The sequence below is a fragment of the Alexandromys fortis genome, unplaced genomic scaffold (assembly GCF_014885135.2).
Source record: "Alexandromys fortis isolate MF-2015 unplaced genomic scaffold, M_Fortis_MF-2015_v1.1 scaffold_343, whole genome shotgun sequence".
NCBI classification, from domain to species: domain Eukaryota; kingdom Metazoa; phylum Chordata; class Mammalia; order Rodentia; family Cricetidae; genus Alexandromys; species Alexandromys fortis.
This window is the reverse complement of record NW_026068262.1, coordinates 445,749-461,249: the sequence shown is the minus strand read 5'-3', so window position 1 is coordinate 461,249 and position 15,501 is coordinate 445,749. Positions and strand designations below refer to the sequence as shown.

General features: G+C 43.0%; 1 protein-coding gene across 1 annotated transcript in view; it reads right to left on the bottom strand.

The window, feature by feature from the left end:
• The window catches only part of Vopp1 (VOPP1 WW domain binding protein), a 76,000-nt gene that overhangs the window by 7,951 nt on the left and 52,548 nt on the right, over positions 1-15,501 (bottom strand). The window contains exon 4 of the mRNA XM_050131806.1: positions 3,343-3,479. Within this exon, the coding sequence (XP_049987763.1) occupies positions 3,343-3,479 (137 nt within the window). The remainder of the gene's footprint in view (positions 1-3,342; positions 3,480-15,501) is intronic.

Genomic DNA, 15,501 nt, shown 5'->3' with positions numbered 1-15,501 from the left:
TGTTTTGTTATATGTAATTTTACTATGTTAAAGTTAAAGCCTTTCTTTTTTGTTTAAACAGAAAAAGGGGAAATGATGTGGGAGTGATTTCTTATTAATAAAGAAACTGCCTAGGCCCATTTGCATTTGATAGGCCAACCCTTAGGTGGGTGGAGAAAACAGAACAGAATTGTGGGAAAAAGAAGCTGAGAGAGAGTCGCCATGATTCTCCCGCTCCAGACAGACGCAGGTTAAGATCCTCCCTGGTAAGCCAGCTCATGGGCTACACAGAATATTAGAAATGGGTTAGAACAATATGTAAGAGCTAGCCAATAAGAAACTGGACCTAGCCAGGCCAGGCAGTGTTTGAAAGAATACAGTTTCCATGTAATTATTTCTGGGTATAAGCTAGCCATGCGGGCGGCCGGGTGCCGGGGACGCAGCCCTGCCGCCGCTCCTATTTCAACACCTTCAGACATATTCCTCAACTGTGGCCCAAGTTTTTACAATTTCTTCCAGTGGCTCTTTAAGTTTCTAAAGGGTCGGGGCACAAGGCTGCAAGTGGTTGGCTAATGTTTTCTGAGTAAGGAAATGAATGGATGAAGCTGGTCTTTCTTTCCTGCCTTGAGGCCATAAGGATGTGGACTCAGATAGCAACAAGACCATGGGATTTGATGAGGTCAAACTTTCTCTTTCTTCTATGCATAGAGACGAAAACATGGACTTCTTTCCTTCATGTAATTTCATTTTTTAGGCAAGATACTGACAAGCCAAAGGGACAGTGACTCACCCTATGGCTCATGGACTTCAGGGTTCCATATCCCATTCGGCATCTTTTTTTTATCCTCAGAACTTCAACTACTCAACTCTCCTCTCTTGTCTTCTGTTGTGTATTCTCAATAAACCCCAGACTTTCAAGTAAAAACATTTTGGTTCCCCCAGTATCAAAAGGAGCTTTGCCTCTGAACATCCATCTCCACAACTACTTTACCTATATATTCTGATTAGCTCAGAGTCCTACTTGGCCCATGCAAAAGCCCCAGAACTATGATGCTAACCATCCTTCTCACCGCCAATCAGCAGCACCTCCTCACTGTGTGCCTCGTCAATGGTGCTGAACACGGATGCTGGTCCTAACAGTACTGTCAGCTCCCTCTCACACCAGCCTATAGAGTGCTGCCCTTTCCTGGCCTCCAGGGAATGAATCTTCCGCTGTTTCTTCTTCAATACCAAGCATAGCTTACAAGATGTCTTGGTGTATTCCTGAAATCAAAGCACTGGACAGGCTGGGGCAAGAAGATATGAAGTCTCAAGATAGCCTGGACCACACACTGTTAAAGGCCCAGCCTGGGCTACAGGGTGAGACACTGTCTCTAAAAGCCAAGGGCTGGGACTATAGCTCGGAGGGAGAGTAGTACTTGTGCCAACCATGGTCGAGCATACACATTGGTTCACTAAAATCCGGTTTCTGTCCCTCAGACTACCAATAAGAGAAAAGTGGAATCCCACAGCAAGTGTAGAAAGTCCTTGCATACATCTCAGCATTGATTAGGCTCTTCTGTGTGCCACCCAGCTCGACTCAGTTTACATTCTTGAAAAAGGAATTTGGGACAACTAGCAACTCACTGTAGAGACCTAGGGACCTAAACCAATGTCTTCCACAGCTGAGATCCTTTAACTCCAGTGGGGTCTGCAACACTGGCGGTTATGGGATAAGTAAGGGCACTTGTGTTTCTGAATGCTTCTGGGTACCACTTAGAGCACGGATAGAATGGCATCAAACCTCAGCACCCTCACTATGCCTCTTAGACCCACGATAACAACTCTGATCTAAGATGTATGATACCAGTCCTAAGTCCTTGACATCCTCACACTGGCAGACTAACCAATGGTCTTTTTTATGCTTTCACAAGTACTTTATTCTTTTTTTTAAAACTTGGTGTCCCACCTGATATAGACTGTCATATCTATTGCAGTTAACGGTGGCTATTTGAAACTCTGTGGGCTTCTTAAAGAGGCTGATGAAATGTCACTTCCACATAGTATGCTCCACTAATCTTGTCTCCAACCCACTCATCTACCTGCAGGGGGGGATGAATGGACACACTCTCCCCAAAGCCTCCAGGCAGAAGTCATGACTGGAGCAGGGCAATGTAAATCAAGACAGTGGCCCCAACTTCATTGAACATAAAATCTTTCGTTCAGAACAAGGATGAGTAGTGCCTGTCTACTCTAGCTGCTGGGGCCTTGCAACTCTCCATTTTCAGAAGGTTCCATCCAAGGCAGGGGACCTCAGAGGCACTGTCAAAACCCACATACCAGCTGGTGTGATGGAGGAAGGTCATTGGCTAATAAAGAAACTGCCTTGGCCCATCTGATAGGGCAGAATTTAGATAGGCAGAGTAAACAGAACAGAATGCTAGGAGGAAGAGGAAGTGGACTCAGAAATCATGCAGCTCTGCTCAGAGCCAGACGCGATGAAGCAAGCTGCCAAGTCAGACATGCTGAATGTTTCCCGGTAAGCGCACCTAGTGGTGCTACACAGATGATTAGAAATGGGCTAAATTAATATGTGAGAATTAGCCTAGAAGAGGCTAGATATAATGGGCCAAGCAGTGTTTATATGAATACAGTTTGTGTGTTGTTATTTCGGGTAAAGCTAGTCAGCGGCCAGGAGCCGGGTGGCAGGAATGCAGCCTGCAGCTCCTCACAACACTGGTGCCTTGAGGGGAGGCAACACCAACTACCATAGGATGAGGGAGATTTACACATTTAAGGCATAAGTGTCCTGTAAGAACTAAGAAATAGCTACTTCTCTTTGATCTTGAAATATTACTTGAGGTAATATGCTCTACAAGGCCAGTCATGACTTCTATAAAAATGTCTACTGCTGCACTACTTATGAGTATTCAATAGGTACACAATGCATACTTACTGAGTAATAGACTAAGATACAAAACAAACAAACAAAAAACCCAACAAAATCATAAGCAATCATAAAAACACCAAATTATCATTTAATAACATACTTACTCTAGATGAATTAAGAATGATAGGGTCATTATTGTTTATATATAAAAGTGAATATATTAAACAGCTTTTTAAAGGAAAAAGCATCTATGCACATATGAACCGTGTATTACTCACACAGGGTACATCAACAATAATATAAAAACATGAACTGATGTTTTTATAGGCATAGAATATATTGCATTGCTACCAGCAGAAACAACCAATAAAACCAGTCATTAGAATTTAATGACCAAACAGTCTGATATATCTCTTTAAGCACACTCTGTGGCATTATAAATGGCAGAAGAGGACACACAAATTATGAGGACAGACAAGATGAGGCAGGCTGACCTGGAGCAGGGTTTGGTGGCTGCCTGGTGTAGGACACATTGAATGTGGGTTCCTCGATGAGTGGTGGTGGATACATGCGCCGGCGGATGAAGAAACCAGCTCCACAACAGAAGAGCACACCCATCATCAACAGGAACCTGCAGAGGTCAAGACACGAGGCGAGAGTTCAAGACCAGGCTGAGGCCAAGCTCTAGAATGGTAACAAAAATGCTGGATGATTCCCAGTTGTTTTCAGAATACTACTCCAAAGTGGCAAAGGAGAGAGATCCATCAAGCTGTGGGAAGCCTCCAGCCATGAAGGCATATGACTAGCCGTGGTCCTCCTCAAGTATTTCACCTTAGGACAATCCTCCTATGGATGATATCAGCGAAATACTTGCCCTGCATTTTCTCAACTGAGGTTCCCTCCTCTCTGATGACTCTAGCTTGTGTCAAGTTGACATAAACAAGCCAGTCCACTAACTATCCATAATCATCTGTGGGGTGTGCGCTGGTTGGTTTTTTTTTTTTTCCAATTTGACACAAACATATCTGGGAAGATAGAATATTAAATGAGAAAATATCTCCATGAGACTCCCCATAGGCAAGTATGGGGGGGCATTTTCTTGATTGACTGATGTGGGAGGGCCAAACTCACTGTGAGCATACCTGGGTAGGTGGACCTGGGATACAGAAGAAAGCAGGCTGAGAAAGTCATGAGGAGCAAGCCCTTAAGCAGTGTCCCTGGGCAGCTTCTGCTTCAGTTCCGGCCCTGACTTTCCTCAGTGACAGAACTTGACCCGAGAGTTGTGAGATGAAATACATCCCTTCCTTCCTCCTTGAGTTGCTTTAGGGCATAGTGTTTTATCACAGCAGTAGAAATCCTACCAAAGACAGTCAGTGAGTTCCTTCCCCACACCTCGATGAACTTAATTTTTAATAGAAGAGAAACCGAAAGGCAAATACACAAACTATTTATTCCTAACAAGTAAGTGATCAGAAAGAAAAATGAAGGCTGGAAGAACAGACCTGTGTGAAATATTTTCTATCAAAACTCCTCACTATAGTTTGAGTGTGTAATTCAGTGCACTGGGAGGCGTACACAAAGATCTACTGCACATAAGAATGGACAAATACTCTCCTCCAGCCATATCTGAGCTATGTTCTAAATGAGAAGGCGGTGCCTTGAGGAGGAACAGGAAGTCTGGTGAGAAGAATGACATGTGTGACGAGGCCTAGAGCAGGGAAAGCTCAGGGGAGAGATGCAAGAGTTGGCTCTGGAGGGACGTGGGAAGTAGATTCCGAGGTCTGGAAAAGTAAAGAACCTCATCAGCAAGGATGCTGGAATCACACAAGGGACAGCATCTGTCTGTCTCTGCCTCCTCTGTCCCCCTGCCCCTCCCTGTCTCCAGCTTCCCTTCTCCCTCTCTCTTTCCCTCTTTTTCTCTCCCCTCTCCCACTCTCTTCTTCCTCTCCCACTCTTTCTCTATCAGTATAGTCCTACATCCCCAGACCCTTGTTTTTCACTACATTTTTCACTCTCAGGGAGGGTCTCATTAAACTGGCTCGAATGCACTCTATAGTCCATGCAGGTTTTCAACATGTAATTTTCCTGCCTTAGCCTCCCAGGCAGCTGAGATTACAGGGCAGTACCACTAAGCCTAGCTGGACTTGCCTCTCTAGGTTTATCATCTTACCTTTAACGTGAAGTCCTACAAACATATCTGAGAACAGTGACTCAAAGCCTAGAGTATACGGGGATGTACACAGTGATTCACTGCTGGCCATTCCAATGGATCTGGCTCTCTGGTTTGCAAATAAGTCATTTAAGGTCTTCACTATGATACGAGGTCAAGATGTTGGTTATGCTGTGAAATGGAACTTCTTTACCTCTTAAATGAAAAATGACACTGTGCCTCGCACTTCAGAAGCAAGGACAGCACAGAGTCACTTGACAGACCAGCTGTGTCTTTGGTAATACATGTAATTGATCTGTTCCTCATTGAAATATTAGCCTGAGGACTTACTTCTAATAGGGTGAGGGGGGCTGACAAAGGCCAGGAAAGTGAACTTCAAGTTAGCTGGGTGAGGGTTGTGGCAATTAATGAGAAAAGTTGTTTTCAAAGGATTATATCCACAGGCAGGGTGCCCACTGTAGTCTGTCGTACAGCATAGTTGGGAAGCTTCCTAAGAGTCGGTTAGAAGGCGAAGTTGCTTCCATTTTCTAAAGTCAGAAGTAATCCAGTTTCTTTAATTCAGTTTGCCTTTTTAATTCTTTTAACATGGCAGTTTCCCAGCCTGCAATCTCCTGGTGAGGGGCACCAATAACACAAGACCCTGTTGCCTGGATCCATTCCAGGAGCGGTATGGGAACCTCCAGTGGCAGGCTCATCCACACAGCTATCCCTGCCCATCTCTCCCATTTTGCAACATGTGCATTACAATGCTAATGAGGGGGTACAAACAGCCGCCATTCTAAAACTGGAAAATGTCATTCAAACCTCAGCTTTGTTTCTATAGCTGGCAGGGCCTCTTAAAAGCATTCTCCTCCCAACTGCAGTAAAGAAGCAGAGGCCAAGAACCTGGACAACAAAGAGGACCTTAAGAGAGACATACATGACTCTACATAGGAAGGAGAAAGAGACAAGATCTCCTGAGTAAATTGGGAGCGTGGGAGTCACAGGGAAGGGTAGAAGGGGAGAGGGGAGGAAGGGAGGTGAGCAGAGAAAAATGTATAGAGCAATAAAAACAATAAAAAAGAAGCAAAAAAAAAAAAAGAATGAAAAGCAGTCGCAGAGGTCAGCTGAGGACACTGAACTGACTTTTTCTCTCTCAGCCTGAGACCTCTTCTCCACAAAACACTTACCTCATCATGCTGGGAACAACCTCACCAAAAGAGCTGCTCAAAACCTTTGCAACGTTTCCCCGAATTCCTGGCATTAGGAGTTTTGTGGAGGCTGGACAGATGGCTCAGTGGTTAAGAGTACTGATTGCTCTTCCAGAGGACCTGGGTTCAATTCCCAGCATCCACATGGCAGCTCACAACTGTCTATAACTCCAGGATCCATCACTCTCATGCAGACAATACATATAGGAAAAACGCCAATGCAATAAAACAAAAATAAATAAAAAAGATTTGCGCACTGTCTGCAGAGTACTCCCATATAACGGCCTACTTGTTACTGAAGGGTTAATGACCTAAAAGCCTCAGGTAGATGGAGCAAGTCCAGACAGTAAAGCTGACTTGTCTGATAACACCTGTGGGCTGTTGGGATCCAATGAGCTCCTGATAAGGAGATCGATGTACCTGCATCTGCTGCTATCTACCACTGTGAGGCTGCAGAGGAACCGACCTGAAGATGTAATATACCACCCCTGTTCCCCCACGCACACAAAAGCCCCCTGTGCATGCACACAGTTGGAATGATGCAGGTCTAGAAGCTAATTACTTTATCTTGGACTAGCTTTAGCCCCTAAATAGCCATGCCTTTCCCACCTCTGTTTCAGGACTAACTAACACCCTGTGACTAATAGATGAAAACTGTTTGGAATCTATCAAATTATCAGCCTCCTCCTAGCTTCCAGGAACCCAAAAGCTAAGAATGTCATCAGATAGGCATCTAATGCCTGAAGAAAAGCTTTTTCTATCCTGCTGTAACGATCTCTCTGATGTACCCACCAATGTATTTTTAAATTGTCAAGACTTGCGACTGTCTTTATTCTGTAAAACTATAAGACTTCATGAGACTGCTTCCCTTCCCCATCCTGAAACAGGAGAATCATAGAGTCCATTCCAGAGGGTTTGGCCTTCAGCACCAGGGAGCCTCCCCCTATCCCCCCCCAACCCCCCTACTTCCACTCCAATGATCTCTTACTGAAAGCAGAGCATATAGCTTTGCTGAGGCTTTGTCTTAAGCTCTATTGCCGATCCTCAGAAACTGCCCACACTACAAGGAGAGCATCCCCTGACGCGGGCTGAGCCCTTTGGAATGGACTCTAGAGTCTCTCATGTTCTTTCTGCTAAGTCCCCTTTCTTGCTCTGTTTCTGAAACTAGTATGATTTTATCATCATCCACTCTACAGGATGACGGCTCATCAACAACCCTCAGTTTACGCTCCACAGATTTTAGCAGCCCAGGCATGGGTGTTCTGAAATAGCTTAAGAAATGTCAGGTGGTCCCTTGGAAGTCACATTTGCCTGAAAACAAATGTCTTCTCATCCTTCATCATAAACTGCTTTACAACACTAGAAGGGCCCTCCTTCCCTGCTGAGAAAGGGTCCTGGTACATAAAAACAGCTTAGTTCCTCTGGAGGAAAGGTCTTGCGTGACATTTTACCACATCAACGGTCACATTGTAAAGACCCCTTAGCCTACACCAAGTGAGATGTGGCTACAGCCTTTTGACTTTAAAAAACGCTACCCTCGTTTGTCTCTGCACCAAGTGTCTAAGGCCTGAGTGTACTCCTAGCAGGCTAGAGAACTCACGATTCTCTCAACTGGCTTGATAAAGCATGGCGATCTGTAACGTCCTCACATGAATTGTTTCATTTGAAGCCCCAGTGGGCTCTCCCACGCCAACATAGGACCCAACCTCCTGGCTAAGGAGAGGTTGCGCTGCATGTGAGGATTCCCTGACAAACATTCCTGGGTCACTGAAATCAGAAAGGTCTGGGAAGGCTGCTGTTTTCCCAGACAAAATGGATGAGTCCTCTGACATCCTTAGGAGGTAAATTGGTGTACTGGATTCAGTTAAAAAGTTTATGCCTTGTATAGGCCTCTTAGAGGAGCCTTCTTAGGGAGGAGAAGGATGGGCCTCTGAGGACCCATGGGGCAGACCTCTTGGAGTGTCATTTTTTGATATTTTGAGGAAGATATGCCCCTTTGAGAAGCTTTAAAGTTTCTGAAGAAAACTTGTACTGAGGATCCGCCCCTTGTTGTCCTGTGCTATGCTGGGATACCAATAGCAGAGGGCTTGGTTTTCTGATTCCACCTCTCATGAGAGTTCTGGTTTGGTTTCAGTCTGCATGAATGACCAGCCAACTATAAACATGACTCAGTACACACAGGACAAGTTCTGTGGGGGAAATTATTTTGCTGGTTTGTTATTGGTGTTTCTGTCTTATTTTGTGCCCCCTCTATTGGTTCTGAGAGAGAGGTGGACTGCACTCATTTTGGCTTCGTGATGGCTTCTCTTGGCTGCTCTGAGCACACTTCACTCTTGCTCTTTTGAGTCACAGGGTCACTGCAGCTTGGGTGCCTAGAGCATTCTTTACAGTCGCTGTCCTTACATTTGCCAGTATTTGTTATTTGTTCTGTGTATCCTCTCTTGTTATCTGTGGTCTTCCCAGTTACCCCTTTCCTCCAGGTCGGGGAATCACCAATCATACCAAACAGCTCCTGGAGTCACCTGACTGGGAACCTTTCTTACTCCCGAGTCAGGACATGTGATGGGTCTTACATGGAGTTGAGATGTCTATTTTTTATTGCTGTTGCCTTTGCGTTTATCTTTCTAATAAATTTCAACAAGCCATTTACTTTCCTTCTAATGTGGGGACCACCCAATCCAAGAGTTCACCCTTTCAATGTATACTGAAGAGATTTGAGGAGGACTGTGGCATTTCACTCTTCAAGGAAAAGCTGCACACTTTTTGTGAAGTCGACTGGCCTTTTATGAAGTAAATAGAACATTAAACCTCCCAAGGTTTTTTGGTGTTGGCTGCTGGTACAGATGCTGGGAGACTATGTGACTTTGAGAAAGCCTTCCTGTCCAAACACTCTGTTGGGACTACCAGTTTTTTATGCCTTGGACTATTTTCACCAGTGCCTTAAGATTGGAATTCAAGGTGTAGCTCAACCCACTAATTGTACAAAATCAGTAAGGTTATATAGGGGCTGGAGGAGTCTTCCCAGGTGTTCCTCAAGGAATTACATGAACCATTCAAATTTACATCAATTTTGACCCACTAGCTCCAGAAAACGCTAGGTATTAAATATGGCTTTCGGCATTCAATCTGCTCACAAACAAACAAAACTCTAGAAACCAGAGGGTTCTGCTGGTATAAACAGCTCCCAGCTTACTGAGGTGGCTCAAGAAGTCTTAACTAACAAAGATACAGAGAAACAAAAACCTGGGGAGGATAGGGAAGTTAGCTCTGGAAAGGCCCAAGAATATCCAAACTACCCCAAAGCCAAGGAAGCACTAATCCTCCCTGCCATGATAGATGTGGACAATGAATAAGAACGAAGGGGCTGGGTTTCTACCTTCCCAAGCTTCCAAGAGCCTTTGGTTACTCAATCAGTAGGGAAGCCACACAATATGTCTCTAGTAGACACTGGGGCAGAGGTTTCTGTTCAAACAAACAAACGGGATCACTTACAAATAAAAAAGATGCTAGTTCAGGAGCCACTACCACAGTTAAGGATGGTCCACCTGGGTCACAAACTCCTTGTGGTGGTCTCAGATTGCCCCTTTCGCCTTCTAAGCAGAAATCTTTGAAAATTAGGCACCACACTCATCTTACTCGCCAGGACACTAAAATGCCCTCTGTGCCTGTCCACAGCCTAATTTAACTGCCCTTCTGTCTGAAGACCATTTCCCCACTTGGTCATGCCTCCCAAACAATTTTTCCTCTGCTTCTCCTTGGCTCTCAGTCTCAGAGTCCTACCCCACCTCTTCTCATCGTTGTCACTCAGCTCCCACTTAAAATCTCACTCAGAGCCTGGAACTTAGTCAACTTCCATCTTCCTTCTCTCAAAGGCCTCCCCCGGTCCATAGGGAGTGAACCATAGAGGCTTGCTGATGGAACCCTGTAAGATAACCCAACTGCAACAGGACGGCAAATAGCACAGGGTGAGTGGTGGCTGCAAGAGCAAGGGAGCAGGGGCTGCGATGCAGACAGGAGCAAAGCAGCCCCTCCCATTTCCTTAGCCCAGCCAAGACCCCTAGCATCCTGGTAGCCTTGCCAGCCTGGGAATCCAGGACCCCACCTCAGAATGACCACAAAGTAGAAGGCAAGTTTCAGTGTGGGGATGCCCCTTAGCTGTGTGGCTCAGGAGAGACTGGAGGTCGGCTCTATATTAGGTCCTAATGCCTGCTATTTCTACAGTGTCTCTAAGTCTGCTTCTCCTGAGAGAGGATATACTTCCTGTTCTTGGGCCTTCTTTGCCTGAAGCCTGTGGTCTACCTTTGCCTCTGCCCCAGAGTCTGCGTACTCTTGCTTTTATTTGTACTTTTCAGTTTTAAAGACACAGACATCAAGAGGGGGTGGGGGGGGGGAAACAACCTGATGTCAGAAGTTTTGAGTTCCCTTGTCTACTTTCTGTTTACTGCTCTCTAGTTTATCATACTCACATTATTCTGCAACCTGATGTCTTTATAAGAAAAAAAATACTTATTAAGCTTTTCAAGTTGTTTGCCTGCACCTGTAGACACACACACACAAACTGGTTAAAGATCTGGGTTAATCCACGATTATCACAGGAAGCTGAGAGCTTTCCATCCTGACCCACAGGCAGAGAGACACTGAGTCTGGTCAGGGTTTCTGTAATCTCAAATCTCACCACCAGTGACGCACTTCCTCCAACAAGTCCACACCTCCTAGTCCTTTCCAAAAGGTTATACCAATGGGATCCAGCATTTAAATACATGAACCAATAGGGGCCATTCTCATTCAAACCACCACAAACACTCCGTGTCTGAAACTTCTCAAGAACAGTTCCAGCTGTGGCCGAGTACCCAGAGATGGACTTGTTAAATGTTATTACTCCTTTAAGAAAGGAGCGACAGGCAAGTCCTGGGCCCTCATCTGAGTATCCAGTCAACTCCTCGCTCCTGCCAGCTGGTTAAATGCAATCAGCGCTTAACTGTATTTGACGTCAAGGTTGGAGAAACTAGGGCATACAGGCTAAAAACTAAGAATGGGAAGAGGGCCCACCAATGCAGCAAGGAAAAAGCTGTTATATATGTTGTATAAATACTCCAATGAAATTATATATTGCCTAGTAAGCCCCCTTAGGAAAAAGTTCTTACAACAAATGGTAAGTTTATTTATGACTAGTATTTGAAACTGTTAATTCGGAAAGGTTTATATAGAAAGGTTATAATGGCTAGCTGTAATTCCAGATGCCCTTTGAATACATACACCCTTGTTCTTTCTGATTTACAAAAATGTTCCCCCATTCAATCTCATGTATATCTTTAAAGCTTTTGCTGAAATTTAAACTTTCTTCCTCTCAGGATCTGTAAGACCATTTCGGGGTGGAGGGGGAGAATTGGAAAAAACAAAAAGCCAAAAAACCAAAAAACAAAAAATAAAACTATAAAATTCCAATCAGAAAAATAGCTCAAAACTTACAACAGAAAAGTTAGCAGTCTGTATACAGGCAATCTCAATTAGCTACAGCATGCCATGTATATAATCTGAATTCAACTATTGTTTAGAGAAATAAAATTTAAAAATAAATAGATACAAAAAGTCTTATAAATTATGAAGCCATTTTTTTGGTTAAAAAAGGTTAAAATATTATAGGTAAGGATGGATTTTTTACAATAAAATAAATTTTGTCAAAAAATGATGGAATTTAAGGATGATGTAAGTTTGATGACTGAGATTTACAAATTCCTAAGTTTATAATGGTCTATTCATGTTAGCAAAAAAAATAGATAAAGATGTATGCCTAATAATGTATATCTTTGCTAAATTTCTTAAGTTTAACTATTAGAGAGACTGAACACATCAAAAAACTACAGTAAAAATTAATTATACACCTTTTATTCTTATGTCTCTTTATGAGAGTCGATCTTACTGTTCTTTCCTGTAACATAATTATATATGATAAAACGAGCTACTTAATAGAAAAGATTCTTCAAACTAATTTAGAGTTTATATAATTGCACTATAGAAGGATCAAATGAGGTCCCCAGTTTCCCCATTGTCTGTTTTTACAGTTTAAAATGTATTTTGGTACTAAAAGGGCTTCAGTTCAAAACTGTAATTTAAAGGCTTAAAATCTTAACAGACAAAATTACAAAATCTTGCCAGTCTATTGTGAACTGTTCCAACAAAGATAACTAAGACATAAATGTTAATTATTAGCCACCTTATAAATGATCAAATGTCTGCTTTTTATTTTTTATTGTTTTTATTGAGCTATTTTTTTTCTGCTTTCCTCCCTTCCTCCCCACTCCTCTTCTGCCTTGGCCCAAGGTACCCATGCTCCCAATTTACTCAGGAGATCTTTTCTTTTTCTACTTCCCATGTAGATTAGATTCATGTATGTCTCTGTTAGGATCCTCTTTGTTGTCCAGGTTCTCTGGGGTTGTGAACTGTGGGCTGGTTTTTCTTTGCTTTATGTCTAAAAGCCACTTATGAGTGAGTACCAATGATGTTTGTTTTTCTGGGTCTGGGTTACGTCACTCAATATGATGTTTACTAGATCCATCCATTTGCCCACAAATTTCAAGATGTCATTATTTTTTTCCACTGTGTAGTACTCCATTTTGTAAATATACCACATATTCTTTATCCATTCTTCAGTTGAGGAGCATTTAGGTTGTTTCCAAGTTCTGGCTATGACAAATAATGTTGCTATGAACCTAGTTGAGCACATGTCCTTGTGGAATGATTGAGCATCTTTTGGGTATGTATCTAAAAGTTGTATTGCTGGATCTTGAGGTAGGTTCTTTCCTAATTTTCTGGGAAATTGCCATACTGATTTTGAAAGTGGCTATACAAGTTTGCACTCCCATCAGCAATGCTGGAGTGTTCCCTTTACCCCACATCCTCTCCAGCATAAGCTGTCATCAGTGTTTTTGATCTTGACCATTCTTACAGGCATAAAATGGACTCTCAGAATTGTTTTAATTTGCATTTCTCTGATGGCTAAAGATGTTGAGCATTTCCTTAAGTGTCTTTTAGTTATTTTAGAGTCATCGGTTGAGAGTTCTCTATTTAGGTCTGTACTCCACTTTTTGTTGGATTATTTGTTCTTTTGATGACAATTTCTTGAGTTCTTTGTTTATTTTGAAGATCTGTCTGATGTGGGATTGGTGACGATCTTTTCCCATGGCCAAATGTCTTTAATGTGTCCAAAATTTGTTTGTGGTCATGCTCAGCCCAAATCAAACTCATTTACAGAGACAGAATGAGAGGGAGAAACCAATGTACCTCCACTATACAGTCTTCCGTAAATGCTGTCAAAGCTAAGCCTAACGCAAGTTACTCAAAACAAGTTTAAAATAAGATTTGTTTAATATAAAATAATATTCAAAACCAGGTGTATTTTTTTAAAAAGCTGGTTATAGAAAATTGAATGTTTAGTAATGTAGGTTAAATTTACAATACACTTACATGACAAGACATCCCCACGTTCAAGTAGTGCCCTTTCCCTTAAATGGACACAGACCCCATCAGAGTAAATTTCTTCATTACAGGATGAGAATGCATGGGAAAACAAAACTTACTGCTCATGGTGTGTAGGCCAGAACAAGGAACACCTCCTCCTTATCTACAAGGAAAATGAATTCCTTCTCATGTCTTACATGACAGGGGATGAATTCTCTAACTCAGTGGATCTTAGTGTCTGCACCCATATCCTAAATATTTCAAGCAACAGAGAGGGAAATAGCAATTAGTCTGTCCACGATGTCTCCTGAATTAACATGAGGCTGCTGCAAATGGGGAAACCTTGTACCCCTGCCTACCACCTGACTCAATGAGACCTGCATACTAGTTCAGTTGGCTATGACCATTACCTTGACTTTGATTGTCTTAGCAAAAACTAATCCCCAGGGCTATGAGGTAATTACTTGATGTATAGGAAGACCCCCCAAAGGGCCTGCCAGGCTGAACTATGGGCACTCATTTAAACACTAAGTTGCAGGTACCATGCCCGAGCAGAAGACCTTGACTGTGACAGTTCACCTTGACAACCTGAGTCGCCTTCTAGAGACTACAGGGACAGCTTCTCCAGCGCTGCTGCCATTGGAAGCAAACAGGTCTCCATGGGGCAGAAGCTTGAGGAACTCAACGGGGGACATTTGGAGATGGGCATCACTATGACCTATCATCCCTTCAGACTCATGGCAGTATTAGTCACAAAGTTTCCTATAGGACTAGCCACAGAGGTTCCCTAGGAATGGGGTCTGACACAAAATTTTAAAAACTACTGCATTTTTTGTAGAAAAGGAGAAAAGATCAAATCCATGATTGTCCAATTAAAGCAAGCTGTATTTGGGGGTGAACCTGGGACTGGAGAGCTGGCTTTCTCACCCTAAGTTGGGATTTGAGAGAGCTGTCCCTGATGGCCTTTTGAAGTCTCTTTTATAGGAGACTTGCACAGGTGCAAGAATTGGCTGTTATACACTGTTAGAAAGATACAATGAAAAGGAAGGAATAAGGGTAATGACATCTTGTGAGTGGGTTGTAAGCAGTTTATATCAGAGCTAAGAAGCAGGAGCTTATTCCTGACTACAAATAGAAACCTTAATTCACAAGGACTTAACACAGGACAAACAGGAACTTAAATAACTACAAACAGAAACCTTAGCTTGCAAGGACTTAAGAGAAACAGAAACTTATTTTTAATGTCTTAGCTGCAAACAGAACCTTTAACCATCAAGGTATATTGTTCCTGTTTCAGTCTCCCTTTAACTCACGAGGTATTTTGTTCCTGTTTTGGTCTCCCACATGATCATAAGCAAACCAAACAGACGAGTTCAAGAAATGATCAGTGCTTTTTACAGAAGTCCCGTTTGTGGCACTGTGCCACCGCCCACATGTGAAATGCCTCTCGGCTACAGAGCAGAGTGTATCTCCAGAGACTTTCGGAGAACTAAGACTCGCACATGGCTACTGTCTGAACGAAGGTGTGCCTCCCACACTTCTCTCAAGGTGCAACTGATGGATCTCGTACGTTACCCAAATCTCTGTGAGGAGCTTGGGGAAGGGTGAGGATGTAGGGTTCCTGTCTTGAAAGCTAAGACACTGTAGATACAGATGAGGGGAGGTTTTCAGGCAACAGAAACTTTGTCACAAGTCTCTGTCTGCTGATTCTGACTCCTGAACACAATCTGCCCTGACACCATTTGATGTGGGAGGTCTTTTTGTTTATGTGTTGTTTTTATTGGTTAATGAATAAAGAAGCTGCTTTTGGCCAATGGCTTAGCAGAGTATAAGAT